The sequence below is a fragment of the Meles meles genome, chromosome 3 (genome assembly GCF_922984935.1).
Source record: "Meles meles chromosome 3, mMelMel3.1 paternal haplotype, whole genome shotgun sequence".
Classification (NCBI taxonomy): Eukaryota; Metazoa; Chordata; class Mammalia; order Carnivora; family Mustelidae; genus Meles; species Meles meles.
Window position 1 is genome coordinate 150,312,899 of NC_060068.1, and position 17,834 is coordinate 150,330,732.

A 17,834-nucleotide genomic window follows, 5' to 3' on the forward strand; every position below is an offset into this window, starting at 1 on the left:
AAATTCACAGATCCCAGGCTGATGCTTCAGCCAGCTCACCCTGAAATATACGATGCATCCATATCCATTGCGGTTTGGGAATACAGACTTATGGAAGACTGCATGCCTAGGAGAAGGGCACCCAGCAGTGCTAGGCAAGCAGAGAAGAATGGTAGAAACTGAGTACCAAAGAGAAAGAGTGTAGGCTCTGAAGGCAGAAGACATGTTTTTCACCTCAGTGGTGTCATTTACCGCCTGCAGAGCCTGAGACAAGCAGCTTAGCTGCCCCGAGTCCAACAGTCTCAAGGCTCTGTGATTCACAGTCAGCAGAATTAACTACGCCACGCACACATGATGGGAGGCACACCGGAAGGGCTGGGTCATGTCTGATTCAGGGGGTCCTGCTCCACACTTAATGATTAGGATACATGCTGAAAATCCAATTTCCTCCAAGTCGTCACACCTTTATGGGCATTTCTCAGTTAACTGAAGGAGGCTCAGCGACACATAGGTCTACGGAATATAGTTTTGTTCTTATTGTTGTTTTGATACATTTGTTTTGTTTTGAGAACATAACCTTGTCTAAAATGATGTCGGATGTTGTCGATGTCATCGTATTTTTCACTCACAGAGCTTCACCATTATAGTTACAAAGACTACTTCAACGTGAGAAGGCCCCAATACGAGAGTGTATGCACAGTATTTAAATATCGTAGGGCCACGTGGGCAGCCCAGGCAGTTAAGCATAGGACTGTGGATTTTGGTTCAGGTCATGATTTCAGGGTTGTGAGACTGAGCCCTGTGACTTGGTCCCCGCCCAGCACAGAGATTCTTCAGATTCTCTCTCTCCCTCTCCCTCTGCCCTTCTGCCCCCCTAAAAAGTAGTAAAAATAAAAAATAAAATAAAAAGTGTAAAACTAAATGCAATGTGAAATTCTGAATTGAATCCTGGAATAGAATAAGCACATTAGTTGAAACAAAATATGAATAAAGTCTGGACTTTAGTTAATAGTTTGGTACTAATATTTGTTTCTTAGTTTTGATAAATACGCCAGGGTTATGGATATTAACGTTAGGGGGACATGGGCAAGGAATATTCAGGAACTCTACCATTTTTCTTTGCAAATTTCTGTTAACCTGAAATTAGTCCAAATAAAAAGTATATTTGAAAAATAACACACTGTATTATTCGGTGTAAGTTGCCTGGCCCCTTCCCAGCCACATCCCCTCACCTCTACTTTGCCCTACCTAATTCCTAACTGCTAGCACCAGGTGTTTCTTTTCCTGAAGAGTTCTTTCTTATCTGAAGACTGAATGCTTTGCCCTCCCCAGCATGAATGACCAGGAACTGATGCCTGATGGAAGTTGGTGGGTGACTGACTATTCAGACCTTTGAATTCTGGAATGAGAGGACTCTGAGATATATTTTGCCTGGGCTCCCAAAATCTCTCTAGGAAAATCAAAAACTCCAGTTGCCAAAGGAACTTGCCTTCATTGGCTCCTTTCCCTTCCTTATTTCACTTTCCTAAATAAACTTTTACCTGCATCCTTATCTTATGATCTGCTTCTGGGAGAAACCCAAGCCAAGACATTATTCCTAACTGTGTTCGCTGACAAAGTGGCTACTGGATATATCGTTTTTAGGGTAATTTATAGGGAGATAGTATAGCTGTCCTGGATTCTCTTTGGTCCCTGGAAAGAATGCCTCACTCCATAGCATGAGGAAAATCACCAAATTATAAATATGCTAGGAATTGGCACATGAAAGCCACACATTTTTAGATGTATAAAAGAGAAATGTTTGGAAGAATGCTAACCAAAACTTCTATTAACTACTAAAAGGCATTCATTCATGTATTTAACCAAAAGTAACTAAGGATTTTATATGGGATATAAAGTGATCAAGACAAATAAGGTCCCTACTATAAAGTTTATATTTTGTTGGTGGAAATGGACAAAAAACAGGAAAATAAATTAATAAACAAGGTAATACCATATAATGATAAGTGATGTCAAAACAAAACAGGATCACATGATAGAATGACCTCACTAGAACCTCAATAGAAGGTTACTCTATTAGACTGGGATCAGAGGGGTCCTGTCCTTTCTGAGGTGACATTTAAGCTGAGGCCTGAATGACAAGAGAGAAAGAGTCCTCTGAAGATAGATACACACACACACACACACACACACACACACAGATTGATTTTACTTTGTTGGGCCTCCCCCACCAACATATCACAAAGTCAGGCCTGAAGAGTACAAAGTTGTCTCATAAAGTATTCTCTCTCTATCCCCATAAAATATAGACTCTGTAGTTACCAAAAAAGGCTTACTTGATAGACATGCATGCTAAAGTATTTACACCTATAAATGGAAAGACAAGATGTCTGGGGATTGCTTTAAAATACTTGGGGGCAGCATGGAAAGATGAAACAAAATTAGCAAAATGCTGGTGAGTCCAGAAGACAAAACTGATAAATTATTGAACACTACATCTGAAACGAATGATATTAATAAGTTGGCTAGTTGAATTTAAATAAATTAATTTTAAAAATTAAAAAAAAAAGAAGCTGAAGAGGAATGGGTCCCTGAGGCTCGAAATACTATTCTCTTTATTTTGTATGTACTTAAAATTTCCCATAATGAAAAGTTTTTAAAAATAAAGCATGTATTTTGGAAAGATGGAGAATCCCAAAGACCACACAGGAATCCCACTTCTCCAAACATTCATCAGTAAATTAGAGAAGTTGGAGAAGGAATGGGCTAGTGGAATCAGAAAGGTATAAGGAAAAACCTTTGACTTAGAAATGAGAAAGGTTACTGGATATCCTTTCAATGGAATGCTGACGTCCCAGGGGATGAGCTGATCCTATGGGGATCCAAGCCTTTGTCTTTGAGGAGGCGATTTTTCACTCGGAGGAGTCAGCAGTTAACTTGCAGAAATGAGCCATAAAAATAATTTTTGTCCATGTAGTGTAAGTCAGTTGTGTCCAGTGCAATGTAATCGATTACTGTCCTGAGAATGGACAGATTGGATTCTGAAATTCTCTTCAACATTCCTTTATATACATTTGTGGTTCTCTGAGTTCTCCTTTGAAGTGGCTAGAATATTTTTTCAAGTTACTTCATTAATTAATATCCGTATGATTTTTACATCTGTTCATTTTATATCTGTAGGAAAATCATCATTTTACCTTTTTGGAGGTGCCAACAATGGGAAAGTGTGCACTTAGAGTGTGTCAAAGTCTGGATATTTCCTCAAAGTCAAGGACTGAAACACCCTCAGGATTTTGTGTGCTTTCCTCCAGGTTCTTGTATCTTGTACCACATCACCATAGGCTGTTCTTTACCCACAAGGGCCTTTTACCACAACACGATCCCCCCAACTGGCCAACCTTCAATTCTCCCTGAACTTACAGACAGTATCACCTCGCCTAACGAGGGTCTCCCAGCACCGGTAGAAATCTCCCTGACAAACACATCTATCCAGATATAATTTAATATTGTCTTTCAAATCCAGGTTTCAGAAGCTACCAGTAACCGATGTGGGTGTGTGTGTCATTTCTGTTGTGCGGTAATAGTCTAGGCACACTGCCAGGGCAGCCGGGATTAGAGAAACTAATCTCTGGCCAGTAGTACTCTTCTGAAGGAGGGACATTTCAATAGTTCAAAAAAAAGAAACACTTCAAGGACTCACTGAAGCCCTAAATTTGGGTGAATGGGGAAAGGGGGGGGGGGAAGCAGCAGTTGATACCAAGTGATTTTTTATGGGCAAAGGTATTAAGTCCCTGGGCGCCCAGCCTCTCAGAAGGGTGCGCACGGAAGTCTTCTCTTTCTGCAGCATCCAACATGGGCCAGTCATTGTTTTGACTTACTTACACTACAACAGCTTGGATTTTTTCCTCTCTTTTTTTATTATGTTCAATTAGCCAGCATATAGTACATCATTTGTTTCAGATGTAGTGTTCAGTGGTTCATTAGTTGCGTGTAACACCCAGTGCTCATCACCACACATACCCTCCTTAATACCCATCACCTGGTTACCCCTCCCTCCCACTCCCATCCCTCAGTTTGTTTCCCAGGATCCACAGTCTCTCATGGTTCATCTCCCTCTCTGATTTCCCCCCTTTCAGATTTCCCTCCCTCCCCCATGGTCCTCTGTGCTATCTCTTACGTTCCATATATGAGTGAAACCGTATAATTGTCTTTCTCTGCTTGACTTATTTCACTGAGCATAATCCCCTCCAGTCCCACCCACATGGATGCAAATAGTGGGTATTCATCCTTTCTGATGCCTGAGTAATATTCCATTGTATATATGGACCACATCTTCTTTACCCATTCATTTGTTGAAGGACATCTCGGCTCCTTCCACCGTTTGGCTAATTGGAGCTGCCCAATGACCCGGAAATTGTGCTACTAGGTATTTAACCCAAAGATACAGATAGAGTGAAAAGAAGGGACACATGCACCCCAATGTTCACACAACAGCTTTGTAACATAAGAATCACTTATCCCCATTTTGCAGATAAAGCTCAGAGAGTTTAATTAACTTGCTGAGAGACGTAAAGGTAGTAAACGGCAAAGCTGGCTTCAGACTCCATCAGACAGGCTCAGATTGTGTGATTTCAAAGCCTGTTCCATCCCCTTTCCAGAACGCCGACCTGTCTGTAAACTATCACAGTGGCTGATGGGTTAGAGGGCATCTGCCGGCCCTGATTCACAGGAAATCTCAATGTGTTCCCAGGGAAAAGAACTAGTCAGGTGTCATTTGCCTCAATTCACAATCCACCCACTCGGGTAGTTAACAGAGCTGTCAGCCTCACATATGGACGACAGAGGTAAATACCACACTGTTTCATGGTTAAAGTCAATGCTTGTGGGTGGGAATGTGGTTTAGCAGAAAGTCCTGGAAAGAATGCTAGACAAGCTGGGTTATAAACCCGTCACTGTCATGGTGGAGCTTTAATCCTAGAGAAATCTTGTCACTTCTCAGGGACTCCCATTCCTCACCCATAAATAAAATAAGGATGTTGGCATCAGTTTTCAGCAGCAGTCCACTGGCATTTGAAGACAGAATTCTTCCATTTGCAGGGCTGCTCCTGGCATTACAGAAATTAAGCACCCTTGACTCTGGGCACTAAAAAAAGCCTGTAATTCCTTTTTTAAAATTCCAGTTAACAGACAGTGTTTTATTAGTTTCAATCAACACCGTGATTCAACACGTCCATACAACACCTGGTGCTCATCACAACGAGCCCCCTTCCTCCTTAATCCCAACCCACCTCCCCTCTGGTAACCACCAGACTGTTCTCTACAGTTAAGAGTCTGTTTCTTGGTTTCCCTCTCTTTCTCTTCTTTCCCCTCTTTCCTCAATTGTTTTGTTTCTTAAACTCCACATACGAGTGAAATCATATATTCGTCTTTGACTTACTTCACTTAGCATAATACTCTCTAGCTCCCTCCAGGTCTTTGCAAATGGCTGAATAATAATCCATTATATATATAGATATACAAATACATAGATAAATCTCACATCTTCTTTATCCACTTATCAGTCGATGGATCCTTGGGCTGTGTCTATAATTTGGCTATTGTAGACAGTGCTGCTATAGACCTCAGGTATATGTGTCCCTTTGAACTAGCGTTTTCCTATTCTTTGGGTAAATACCAAGCAGTGCCATCGCTGGGTCGTAGGGTAGCTCTATTTTTAACTTTTTGGGGAACCTCCATACTGTTTTCCACAGTGACTGCACCAGTGTGCGTTCCCACCAGCAGTGCAAGAGGGTTCCCCTTTCTCTACATCCCTACTTGCTGTTTCTTGTGTTGTTGATTTTAGCCATTCTGACAGGTGTGAGGTGATCTCTCACTGCAGTTTTGATTTGCCTTTCCCTGATGATCAGAGATGTTGAGCATCTTTTCATGTGTCTGTTGGCCATCTGGATGTCTTCTTGGGAAAAATGTCTATTCACGTCTTCTGTCTAGAACTTTTTTTTTAGTCCCTGTTACGATCATATTTCCAAATACCCCTAGGCACAGCCTAGCAGAGAGTCAGTGCCTTTGTTGAGAAACACTGATGGATGATTGCAAGTTCCATAAGGCCCTCTGACTACTGGGCCAAAACTGTCATTATAGCATGTGGCAGGGAAATGGGGGTAAAGGAGGGAATCACAGGCCAATTCTACCATTGCAGGGTCCAATTAGGATCATGTTCTTGAAAGGAAGCCATACTGTTGGTATCTTTTATTGATCTCCTGGAACACTATTAAAAAAATTTTCAAATTGAATTTATATAATGTTCATATAAGATAAGTATGCAGAAACGTTCTGCAACAGTCACCCCCTTCCTTCCAGCAAGGACTAGGTTTAGGATGGCCATCCCAATAGCCCCACCCTAAGGAGAGATGTATACACAGCATTAATGATAAGCAACAAAGAAGCCTTCTAGTGTAAAACAAATCCACTGCCTGGTCCACCCTGCCTATCCCTTGAGCTCCAGTGAGCTCCAGGTAGGTCTCCTGGTGCTCAATTCCTAACCTTCTCACACAAAACATCCAGCTATCAAAACAAAACAAAAAACAAACCAAATAAACCCCCCATATTTAAAGTACTGGCTCAGAAACCAGTTTGCCCATAAGCTCTTGCCCCGAATACTTCAGCCCAAACAGATCTCCCTTCTCTCAAAATAAATATAGCATTTGCGGTCTGTAATTGAATTTTTCATTAAATTGTAAAATTGTCAACTGTTCCTTAATCGCACAACAAACATTATTAGTGTTGACTTCCTAGCTTGACTGCTAGGTCCCAGAGTCAAGGGTCATGTCTTATACTACTTTTATATTCCCCAGAGTGTCTAGCACATTCCTGGGAGCACAGTAATGACTCAATAAATATGTGATCTGTCTTTGATTTTTCACAGTGATCCCAAAAATACCACTAGCTTGGCCAAACTTACATCCTGCAGGCTAATAAAAAATTTTATTTATTCAGCATCTTTTCCCAAGTAGTTTTCAAAGTACTTTTCAGATGACTTTCCTAATTCTCACATACCCTACATGTACTATAAGGAATAAACACACCAAAGTTTATAAGACAAAGGCAAAGAGAATTAACATTGTCTGCTCTTTGATGAGGGACGTACTCAGAACTGGCAAACTGGATATGTCTCCCAAAGACCACTGAGTCCCACAGAAAAAAATTTCAACATGTCTCCATCTTGCTTCAGGTACTAAAAACTTCTTGACTTTGCCAAACCCTAAACAGGATCCATCTGGGAAATCCAGAAATCAAGTCTAGGTGTTATCACTAATCTAAGGAGAATAATACCAAATTTGCATTTCGAGCTTAGGTCCTAGTCTGCACCTGACTCCATCCATATCCTTTCCCACCCCCACCCCCAGCTCGCCATATCTGTCTTACCAACACTTCAATTTCTCTGTTTCACACCAAACTAAGGTCATGAAAAAATATTTATTGAACAACTTTTCTATGACAAGCAAAGCACTGTGGTGCCAATGTCTCTAAAGGAAATAAGACGCTATACTGAGAGCTAATATAAAAGAAATCATTCCTCTTCATTCTCGCTCCACTTTCTGTCATCTTTCTGACTTGCAAGGCATCAAAGTGGTATCTTTTCTTCATTCATCATCATCTTACCCAAGGATTCTGGTATCTTCTTCTACCCCCAGGGCAAGAAGCCGCCTTGAGGCTCTGTCTTCAGTACTCTTTTTCATAATTTATCATTCGCATCGGCTTTCCAAGACTGTTTTTCACTTTACTTTGCTAAACTGAGGTTTTCTGGGATAACAATAACATAGCTTGCAGGTGTCCAGAGAAGCAGCAGAGAGGGTGAATTAGGATCACAGGCCATCATCCTGACCAGGGACAAAGGCTGCCCGGCCAGGGGCAGTCAGAACTGGAAGACGGGCGGCAGCTTATAACCAGCCATCGCCAAAGTTGAGATAAACCATTTAGTGCATCACTGGTAGCACCTTTTGTTTCAATAAGCATGGGAGGAGAGAACTTTGGATGTCTATTTTGCAACGGCCACATTCTACTTTTGTTTTTTGGTACGGCAACCCAAAGGAAAAAAAGATAGCTACAGTGCCTAGTATAATATAGTACATTTCTTAAGCAAGAAAAAAAAATGAATTTTCCTTTGGACCCGTGACGTTATGGATAGGAACAGAGTTCCTATAGTTCTTTAAAGTTTTTAAATAATATACTGTAAAAGTTTGATTTTGTAAACAACTGCGGAAATAATCGAGGAGTTACCAGAGCAAATGTCTAGCCCAGCAGGCTGTCCACCGTAGGTGAGTACATAACAGCGCCCGTTCCGTTTGCAAACTCCTCTGGTATTCTGGGGCTGAACGAGGGCTCTCTCAGAGTCTTCTCGGCCGCCTGTGTCAAGTCTCCGTGAAGCGAGCATTTTCCCTGGGACACGCTTTTCCCTCAGAAGCCCAGCCAGCTGGAGACAGACTTGTTTATGTTTAAACAAATTCACAATCTAAGAAGTATAATTCATTGGGATTATAATGATATTATTCTAAAGAAAACTGACTGAAGTCTTGTCCGTCACAAAAGCAGCAATGCCTAATCAAAGCGATACACACATCTGGAAGTTTTAAGAACTCTGTAGGAGAAATTATCTACTGATTTTGAAATGGAGCATTTGAAAGTAGGTTTAGATGCTAATTAAAAAAACACAGCCCAACAATTTCTGAGAAAATCACAGCCTTCTTATGAACCATTATTCAGGAAAATTGGTTCCTGACCTAAGGCTTCATTTGCCTCTATTAAAAGGTAGTGAAAAGCACTGACTGAAGAAATAAGTTGAAACTAAACAAGGATCCCTTCTGTCCTTCTTTTAAGAGTCTGGTAAACCTCACAGAATTGTCTTTCCCTTAAAGCGAAAACAACAAAAAACAACAACAAACAATGAAAGAAAACTGCTTCCCAAGGACTTTCTGCTTTGGACCATGATGAGCTGGTATTGTTTCAGGAAGCACCGCCCTGATTACTCTTTTACCGGTTTTACTTAATTGATTAAAAATATTAACGGGGGGCGCCTGGGTGGCTCAGTGGATTAAGCCGCTGCCTTCGGCTCGGGTCATGATCTCAGGGTCCTGGGATCGAGCCCCACATCGGGCTCTCTGCTCCGCGCGGAGCCTGCTTCCTCCTCTCTCTCTGCCTGCCTCTCTGCCTACTTGTGATCTCTCTGTCAAATAAATAAATAAAATCTTTAAAAAAAAAAAAATATTAACGGTGGGAGAATAAGAAAAGCACACACTATTTCTTGATGCTTATATTGAAAACTGTTGTAGCTTGTCAAATACATGCTCTGAATTAGAGTTCGACTATCCAAAGCACTCCGTGTTAATTAGACTAACACTTTTTTTACGACTGCTGTGTTTACAAGCTTTCAGTAAAGAGTGGAAAAACATAAAAATGAATAAAATTTGTTCCCTGTTTTGAGGAACTGTTCCTAGCAAGGAAGACAGATATGGAAAAACAGACCAGAAAACTGAAAACAAATGAAATAGGTGTTCTTAGAAAGTTTCAGTTGAAGTCCCAAAGGTGCTGAGAGAAAAGAGAAATTCAATAATTAAATGAACGCGAATCGTAGCCCCCACAAAGAATCCTAAAAGGGCATCTTGTTTATTCCTCGCTTTTGTTTTTATTCTCTGTTACTGGCAGGTAAGAAATACGAAGCTCAGGCAAGTTCAATAGTTAACAAAAATTACAAGCCCGCAGGTGGCAGAGCTCAAGGGGACCCAAGTTCCCTGACACCAACTTTACTATGGTTTCATATTATGCCATCTCGACTTCAGGGTTTCTTATATCAAAGCAGAACTTTGGTTTGGAAATTCCATGTCTAAGTACTTGTCGGTGGGTCTGCCATAACTTTTTTTTCCCAGAGGGTGGGGGGTAGATAGAAGATAGAGAGTTGTGAAATGAATTTCTGAACTTTAAAAAAAAAAAAAGGCACTTTATCATTGATTATTTCCTTCCTTTCTATGAGAACAGAATAAAGTTCAGAAGCAAATGTGACAGAGATGGGGATCATAATGCAAGAGTATAAGTGAGGAATTTTACTGCAAACACACACACACACACACACACACACGAGGGGGGCAGCATGAACAACTGCATCAAAGGGCACAGACTGTCACTGGCCCCTTGCTCTGACTAAAAGTCCATGTGCACAGGAAGACCTTCTGGTAGACCCAGATGTCAGTCCGTATCACAGGTTGGTTTTCTCTCTATGCCAGGAAAAACGGCTCTTTCTTTCACATTCAGCCTTGCTGAGAAAAAACATCGTCATCATCATCAACCAAAAATATTTCTTGTAAGAAGACAGAAGATTCTCAGCTGTGGCAAATTCTCAGCTGGTAGCTGGGGAAACATAACTTAGCTGGGAAGCCCCAGACAGGCACATAAAAGGGCAACCCATCGTATCGGGCAGGTGTCTAATGAGCAGTAGAGGCCATAAACGCTACAGGGGCTATGTGTCAATACCTCAGCCCTGGGTGTTAAGCATCATAATTTTCACCAAGGAGAAAAGTGAGTCTCAGAGGAGCTAACACGCATGTTGGTGGTAAAGCTCAAATTCAAACTGAGGTCCAATGGGCCCCAAAGCTGTTTGCCCTCGAACCACACCCTCCCTCCCCAGACACCCCACCCCCGCCTTGTATATACCAGTTTTGCTTCTTTCCTCCAAGAAGGCTAGAATTTGGTCAGTGAAAACCATCACAGCCTGTGTCTGACTTGGATCCAGACACACAACAGGAGGCAAGAACCTGTCTTAGAACCAACGCAGTAATATGTGTGCTTCTGAATTGCCTGCGATATGACGAGCCATTTACCTCCAGAAGAATGGGCTGTTGACTCAGTCACATCCTGTGTATACATCTTCAATGCCAGTCGCCTGAGGAAGCATTTCTGTCAGATGTACTGTCACTTCATTTAGTGCCAGACGGCATATTCTCTGAGACTTGGAAAGGATGAGCCTTCAGTAAATGCCTGATTGCTAGGACTGACTCATGCTTGTGGAAGCAGACACAATAAGGTCTAGGAAAAGAATACCTCATGGTCCCTACCTGTCGTGAGATGCAACTTCAATTTTTTTGTCTGCAGAACATTCTACATCTGGTTTTTTTTTCTTTTCTTTTTTTTTTGGCTTGGTGTTCCTTTGACAGAGGAAAATTAAGTAGTAGGATTGTATGGACCTCACAGTATGACACCTTCCATAGATAGATAGGACACTGAGGAATGACAAAAAAATTTTTTTGTTACTGCAGTACAGTTAACATGAAAAATATTTTGAAGGATTATAATGTCTTGACTATGGATGACTAATCTAAAAAGAGTAAGTTGCTATCTCGTTTACAACTTTGAAATTAGTGAACTGTGTAATGAGATGGTTAAAATAGTTCATGAATATTAAGCAGCTTGAACAGATGCAGAAAGTCCAGAAATAAGGATTTCACATCCGAGTTTTAGGTGACAAACATGACAAGGGATGTGGTGAATGTGGACTCTGGGGCATGTTGTCAGGGCAGGGAAAGGTAGGACCCCACTGTGGGTGAGAAGAGCTCCAAGGATAAGAAAAATAATAATAATAATTCAGGAAGAAGGGGCATAATGTTTGTTTTCAAATATAGCAGTTAAAGGGAAGAGAGATTAGATTCATTGTGTGTTGCTCCAGCAACTGAACAGTAGGTCAATAGGTACAAGAAAATGTTGATTTAGTGCAAAGCAGAACATTCTAATAATGAATCTCTTCTAGAATGGACTGGCCAGCGAGGAAGCAAGATTCCCAGATAATTATTTTCAAGAAGAGGTGGGCTGGCCCATTTACAGAAAGGGCTGCTAAGGTGCACGTTCATGCATCTGCTAGGTACCTCCTAAATTGGTTACCATACTCATCAACCATTGGGCATGTTATTAACATTATACTGTTCAAGGATGAAAAAAAAAAATCCCTTGCCAAAAAGATACCCTCATTGCTTTGTTTACACAATGAGCAGAGGGCTGACTCAAAAGCCTTACCAAGCTTCCATTCTTATCAATTCAACGTTCAGAAAGTGACTGGATGAGTTGAAATCTCTTATTATTTAAATCATTACCACAGAGATTATAAAGTTTTCTCTTTTTTTAAAAAAAAGTGAGGGTTTTATGGACACATGTGAACACGCTAAGTTATTTTCATTATTGACATACTTTTAACTGTTCTCTAAAACTAAACCAAGTCCCCATTACTGTGCAATTTACCAGTGGAGTGACCAGAGAAGTTTAATCTTCGGGTTAGCAAATTTAATCAATATAATCCACGCCTGTTTTTCTAAGTTAAACAATTTGCTGTGCCACATTCTCACTGTATCACTCAGATTTATCTTTACATTAACAAAGCTTACCGATAGATAGCCAAAAAGCTCACCAAGTTGGACCAACTTCAAGGTTTGTTTGCATACTGGGGTATTTCATGCACTTGGCATAAGCAGGCTGCAACTGGGGCTCCATTTATTACATTATGCTATAAACATCATGTCCTGACCTAATGAAATACTCCACGTGATAATCCCAGAGGTAACCAAGCACCTTAAACATCTGTTAAACACAAGCACCAGAGATAGCATAGAGAAGATGCCTAGTATCCATTTTAAGTGGTTTATGATGTGGAGTCTGCTGTTTACACACTAATAATAGAAAAAAACACAGCCCCAAACTGCCTAGAACAAATATTTGCAAGGCAGAGTTATGCTCAGTTTGGAAAAAAAAATGCACTGGAAAGTCATGGCTTTGTCACTACATTTATAGAATTTCATTTCACACCTTTGCCTATTAAGTGTCGGCTTTCCATCTCATTCAGCCGACCAAAACTATAATTTCACTGTGATATATTTACTCCAAATGAAAACCTGAATGCTGACTTACCACTTCCCTTAGACGTATGTGAATCAAGAAGTTTACAAGGGTGGAAGGAGAAAAAGGATGAGGTGTGCTTAAACTACAAATAATGTTTTCCAGGGGTCTCTGCATGAAAACACATCCTTCCAGCATCTGAAGTCCATCTGAAGAGAAACTATAAATAACTAGAGACCCCTTGGAATCTAATATGGGAACACCAAGCTTTTCTCAAAAGGAAACAGAATTCCCAATCACAGAAAAGACAGAACCAACAACCCTGTCTACTAAATCATTTTATTTTGTTTCTATCCAGCATTTTAATTTCTGGAAACTATTTCACACTAATTACCTCCAAGGTCTATATACCTTGGCACCCCAGAGAAAAGGACTTGTAGGGTGACCCGGGTGGAAAGTGGCCTAGAACACCCATTTCCCACAGCACAGCTGCCACAACATGTATGAAGAAAGGTGAGTGCCTTTCCAGGCACACGTGCCAGGGATTCTATAGGTAAACACCCCAGAGACCATCTAGTTTCTGGACTGTGACTAGCGGCACCCCAGGAAACTCAGATCTGCAGCTCCAACTTGGGTCTGGACCTCCAGGGTTCTGTACCTACACATACACCCACGTCTTAAAACCGTCGTCCTCCATGCCAAGTCTCCGGAGAGTTCCAGGAACCTCCACCTCCAGCCCTCAAGCTCCTCAAAGGCAAGGGGTTTAGTGCTTTCAGAGTCCGTGGTATTTAAATCCTATGCAGGACTCCTGCGACTTCCCAACCCTCTGGCCTCCCGTTACCTTTCCCTGTCCCTCAAGGTCTCCTGGCTGCACAAACGGGCAGGCGGCACCTCTCCGGCCTCCTCCTCCCCTCCACCTCCTCCCTGCACACTCTACTGGCTCAGGCGCCGACACGCCTCCCCAGACACACACACACACACACACACACACACACACACACACACACCCCACCCCCCGCACGTACACCCGTACACACACACACACACACACACACACACCCCACCCCCCGCACGTACACCCGTACAGCGCACAGACCCGGAGCCAGGTTACCAACTCCGGCAGCCACGCCGGAGGAGACGTCCCCACTCGGGTTATATATAAAGCACTCACCCCAAAATAGACACCCCCACGCACCAGCGAGCGTGCACGCCGCCAGCACCCTCTCCCCAGACGCGCGGCTCCCCCACTCACCCGCAGCTCTCATGCCTCGGGCAGTTCTGTCCAAACTTTGAGCCTGGTTGATTTCATAACCACGAGTGTGTCAGGGGCTGAGGGTGCTCGGCTCGCCACGCTGTCTACCCACTCCAGCTCCCGGGGACCGGTGGCCGCGACTCTACTGACCCCAACTCCGCCGGTGCCAAAGCGTGGCTGCAGTGTGCACAAACGCGCAGAGGGCGGTGCGCTTTGGGGAGGAGCGCGCGGTGTCGACGCGCACAGCGGGACGACCTCCCCTCTCCTCCGGTCGCGCCGCCAGGGACCTCTCCCCGCTCGGCGGCCGCAGCCTCAGCTGTTCGTGCCCCAGCCGGGCTGACATTGTCAAAGAGCAGCACTCGCAAAACTTTTAGGACTTTAACAATACTGGCTTCAGAGGAAGCCCCTCCAGGCACCGCGAACACGGGTCACAGCAGGCGCCAGCGTGGGATGGTTCGCCTATCGCCCCCAACTCCCTGACGCCCACCACCAAGGTCTACACACACACACACACATACACACACATCCACAGCGTGGATCGGGTTACAACAACCCACCCGTAGAAAACAACTTCTTCGCGAGGAGGAGGAAGGCACAGCCAACCCCCAAGTCCCCCGGGGTGGGGGGGGGGGGGAGATTCGTGTTAAATACATAAGCCAGAGCCCCACTTTCATAAACAACTGGTCCACTCCCAGGCCCCCAGGCACAAGGTGGGGGGGGAGGAAGAACCCGACTCCCCGAGGGCCCTCCTCTGCTCCAGTACCTCCGAGTCTCGCCTCCGGATAGAGAGCGCGGGTTCGCTTCCGCGCTGGGGCCGAGGGCGCGGGGGCCTCCGGCCTGCGCGGCCCCAGCCCGGAGTCCCCGCCGCCGCCTCGGCTCAGCAGCAGCCGCCGCCACCGCCGCTCCAGCAGCCGCCGCCGCCGCCGCCGCCGCTCCCTAGACCGCCTCCTCTTCCCATGGCTGCGCCCTGCTTGGCAGCTCGCGGGCTGTCAGGCTTGGGGAGGAGGAGGGGGCGGGGTGAAACGGGAAGGGAGGACGGGAGGGGATGGGTGGGAATCGGCGGCCGCCGCTCACCAGGGGTCACGCCGGGCCCGGCCCGCCGCCCCCGCGACCCGGGCTGCAGCGGCGAGGGGAAGCGGGAGTTCGGGGCGACGGGTTCGAGAGCCGCTGCGGAGGCGCGGAGCGCGGTCCGGGCCAAGCATTCCGAGGAGCTGGGATGAAGCGTTCCCCGCGAAGGAGTTGGAGTTGGTGCGTGTCACTCTCTTCTGGGCCGCGCGGCTCCTCCTAGAGGAAAGTATTGGTAGTTGCAGGACGCTTCCTTCCTCTCCGCCCACCGCTGTTGCCAAAAAGGCAGGACCTAAAAGAGCATTAAGTGCAGCCAACAAATGGAAAGGAACACTTAAAGTTAGCTATCTGCCGGAATGGGGGAAATAGCGAGCCGGATAGCTTGGAAAGCGTGATTAGCCAGCAGAACCTTGCCTCTCTCCACCTGCAACCGGTTTCCAAACGCGTGCTCCCCGGGTGAAAAGATAGTTAAAAGGAGGGACGTTAGAAAAGAGAGATGTAATTTGCCAAAAAACCCCGAGGCATGTGAAGAGAGACGTTATGTCCCGAAGCCAGAGCGCTAAGGTGCAGGGTGTCCAGACACAGGCCTCAGCCAGAGGACTGGCCGAGTGTGTGCCCTGGGGAATTCCTTTTAACTGTCCTGCGCGGGGCACAGCTCATCTGTCAAACCTGAGCCTGTCCCCCTCGTTCCACTGTAGGGAAATAAAGTGAGAGGAGAAGTGCTCAGAGTGTTTCAGAAAGTTAGTATCGTTGTGCAGAAGCGTGTCATCTGGGAAAGCCTCCCACTCCCAGGCACCTCATGCTTTTCTCAGCAGAAAGTACAAAAGTCCAGTTCCAGGTTGCGGTCTAAAGGACCAGCCAGTCATGCTATCTTTTTACTATTTACTTTACTACTGACAGCCAGTTGTAATGCCATTTATCTAACAGCTTCTAACAGCTTCGGCTTACTAAATGACTTTTTTTATTATTGTTATTACAGGGCTCCCAGACACAAAGCCAAGTTTATAACCAGAGAGAAATGTTTAAACAGCTATCTAAAGAAACTAAGATCCTTAGCCCTGGAATAAAAGATTCCCGGGTGTGGAGAGAAGCACATGAGAGTGGTTCGTGGCAAGGAGTTAGGAAGGAGCACGGCCGAAGATGGGGGGGCAGCAGATGTCACATAAGAGACTCCCGTTTTTTTAATTTTTAAAAAAAGATTTCATTTACTTATTTTCTCGAAGAGTGCACACGCCCAACCACGGGGAGCAGGAGGCAGAGGGAGAAGCTGGCTCCCCTCTGAGAAAGGAGCGCAATGTGGGACTCCCAGGATCCTGGAATCATGACCTGAGCCCAAAGCAGATGCTTAGCTGCCTGAGCCGACCAGGCATCCTAAGATACTCCTATCTTTTTTCCTTCTTCTTCTTCTTTTTTAAGATTTATTTATTTGACAGAGATAGATCACAAGTAGGTAGCAAGGCAGGCACAAAGAGAGAGAGAGAGAGGAGGAAGCAGGCTCCCTGTTCAGCAGGGAGCCTGATGCGGGACTCGATCCCAGGACCCTGAGATCATGACCTGAGCAGAAGGCAGAGGCTTAACCCACTGAGCCACCCAAGCACCCAGATACTCCTATCTTTAAAGGAATCAAAGAAGCAGAAAAGAATCCTTTCAAAGAATCCTTTCTGAGTCTCAGCTGTGGCTCAACAACCCAATTGTTCTAGGCAAAGAAGGACAGAATGACCAGAGGAGGAAAGATTCTAGAAGGGCTGTGTATCATCACTTTCCTGTACTGTGTCAGGTATCCCATGGATGTTGATTTTGAACTGGTCCTATTCTATCCCACCTGAGTATAAGAAGGCTTTCTTTCCCTAACATCCTTCCCCAGTCCCTGGTTTCTGGGATTTTCCAGGCTTTGCTAGAGCAGTAAGAGTGCTTCCTGGTGTCTGGAGTTTTTAAAATGGGAGTTGCCACACAGAGAAAGATTAGGACAAAGGCAGGCAGAACTCCAGCAGGCGGTCAGAACGCACCACACTGACCAAAAGGGCAATAGTGACAGGAGTGGAGACCAGGCACTGGAATGGAATGCTGATGCCATTCTTGTCTGACATGACCTTCCAAGTTAGCCTGTTAGACTCTGGCACCACCACATTCTCTCTTTATGTCCTTTCTGTGCCTTCTCATCCTCTTTCCCCCACCCTCCAGCCCAGAGAATCTTGATATAGTCTAGGAGGTAGCGGATGGACTCACAAAATATTTTCTAAGTTCTGTTGTTCATGGCCTGAGATGATTTAAGGGCCATGCTAAAAAAGAAGGATTGCCTCCTTTTTTCTTCTGGGTTTAGCAGTACCTTCATTCCCTAAGACAGGAAAATGGAGACTGCTTTGGCTCCTGTTCTATCTTGGGTAAAATAGTCCACGTACACAGACAGGACAGGAGAAGACACATCGGTTATTATAAAACCTTATGGAACCAGATATAATCTTGCAACTTACATGGAATGCAGTCTTTATTTTCAAGTCCCAAGAATAAAGGTCCCTTGATCTCATATATGGCAATATGTAGGTTTATAGAAGTACATTCCTCTTTATATTTTCCAGATTATGGGGAGAAATGTATCAGGTCTTCAGTGGACTAATTTGTTTCAAGTGAAGGCATGCTAAAGCCTCATTTGCTTACTCATGTCTTCCCCTCT

The 17,834-nt window shown here is 44.4% G+C and overlaps 1 protein-coding gene across 5 annotated transcripts in view; it reads right to left on the reverse strand.

The window, feature by feature from the left end:
- GHR (growth hormone receptor) overlaps positions 1–14,977 on the reverse strand; it is a 269,116-nt gene extending 254,139 nt beyond the window's left edge. For 2 of the 5 annotated variants that reach the window (XM_045999829.1, XM_045999833.1), the window contains exon 1: positions 14,099–14,550. In XM_045999829.1, coding sequence (XP_045855785.1) covers positions 14,099–14,111 — 13 coding nt within the window. In that variant the 5' untranslated portion in view covers positions 14,112–14,550. Of the gene's footprint in view, positions 1–8,256; positions 8,370–14,098; positions 14,551–14,861 lie in introns of those variants that run through there. The other 3 variants (XM_045999831.1, XM_045999832.1, XM_045999834.1) reach the window with 3 other exon arrangements.
- Between the last annotated feature and the right edge of the window lie 2,857 nt (positions 14,978–17,834).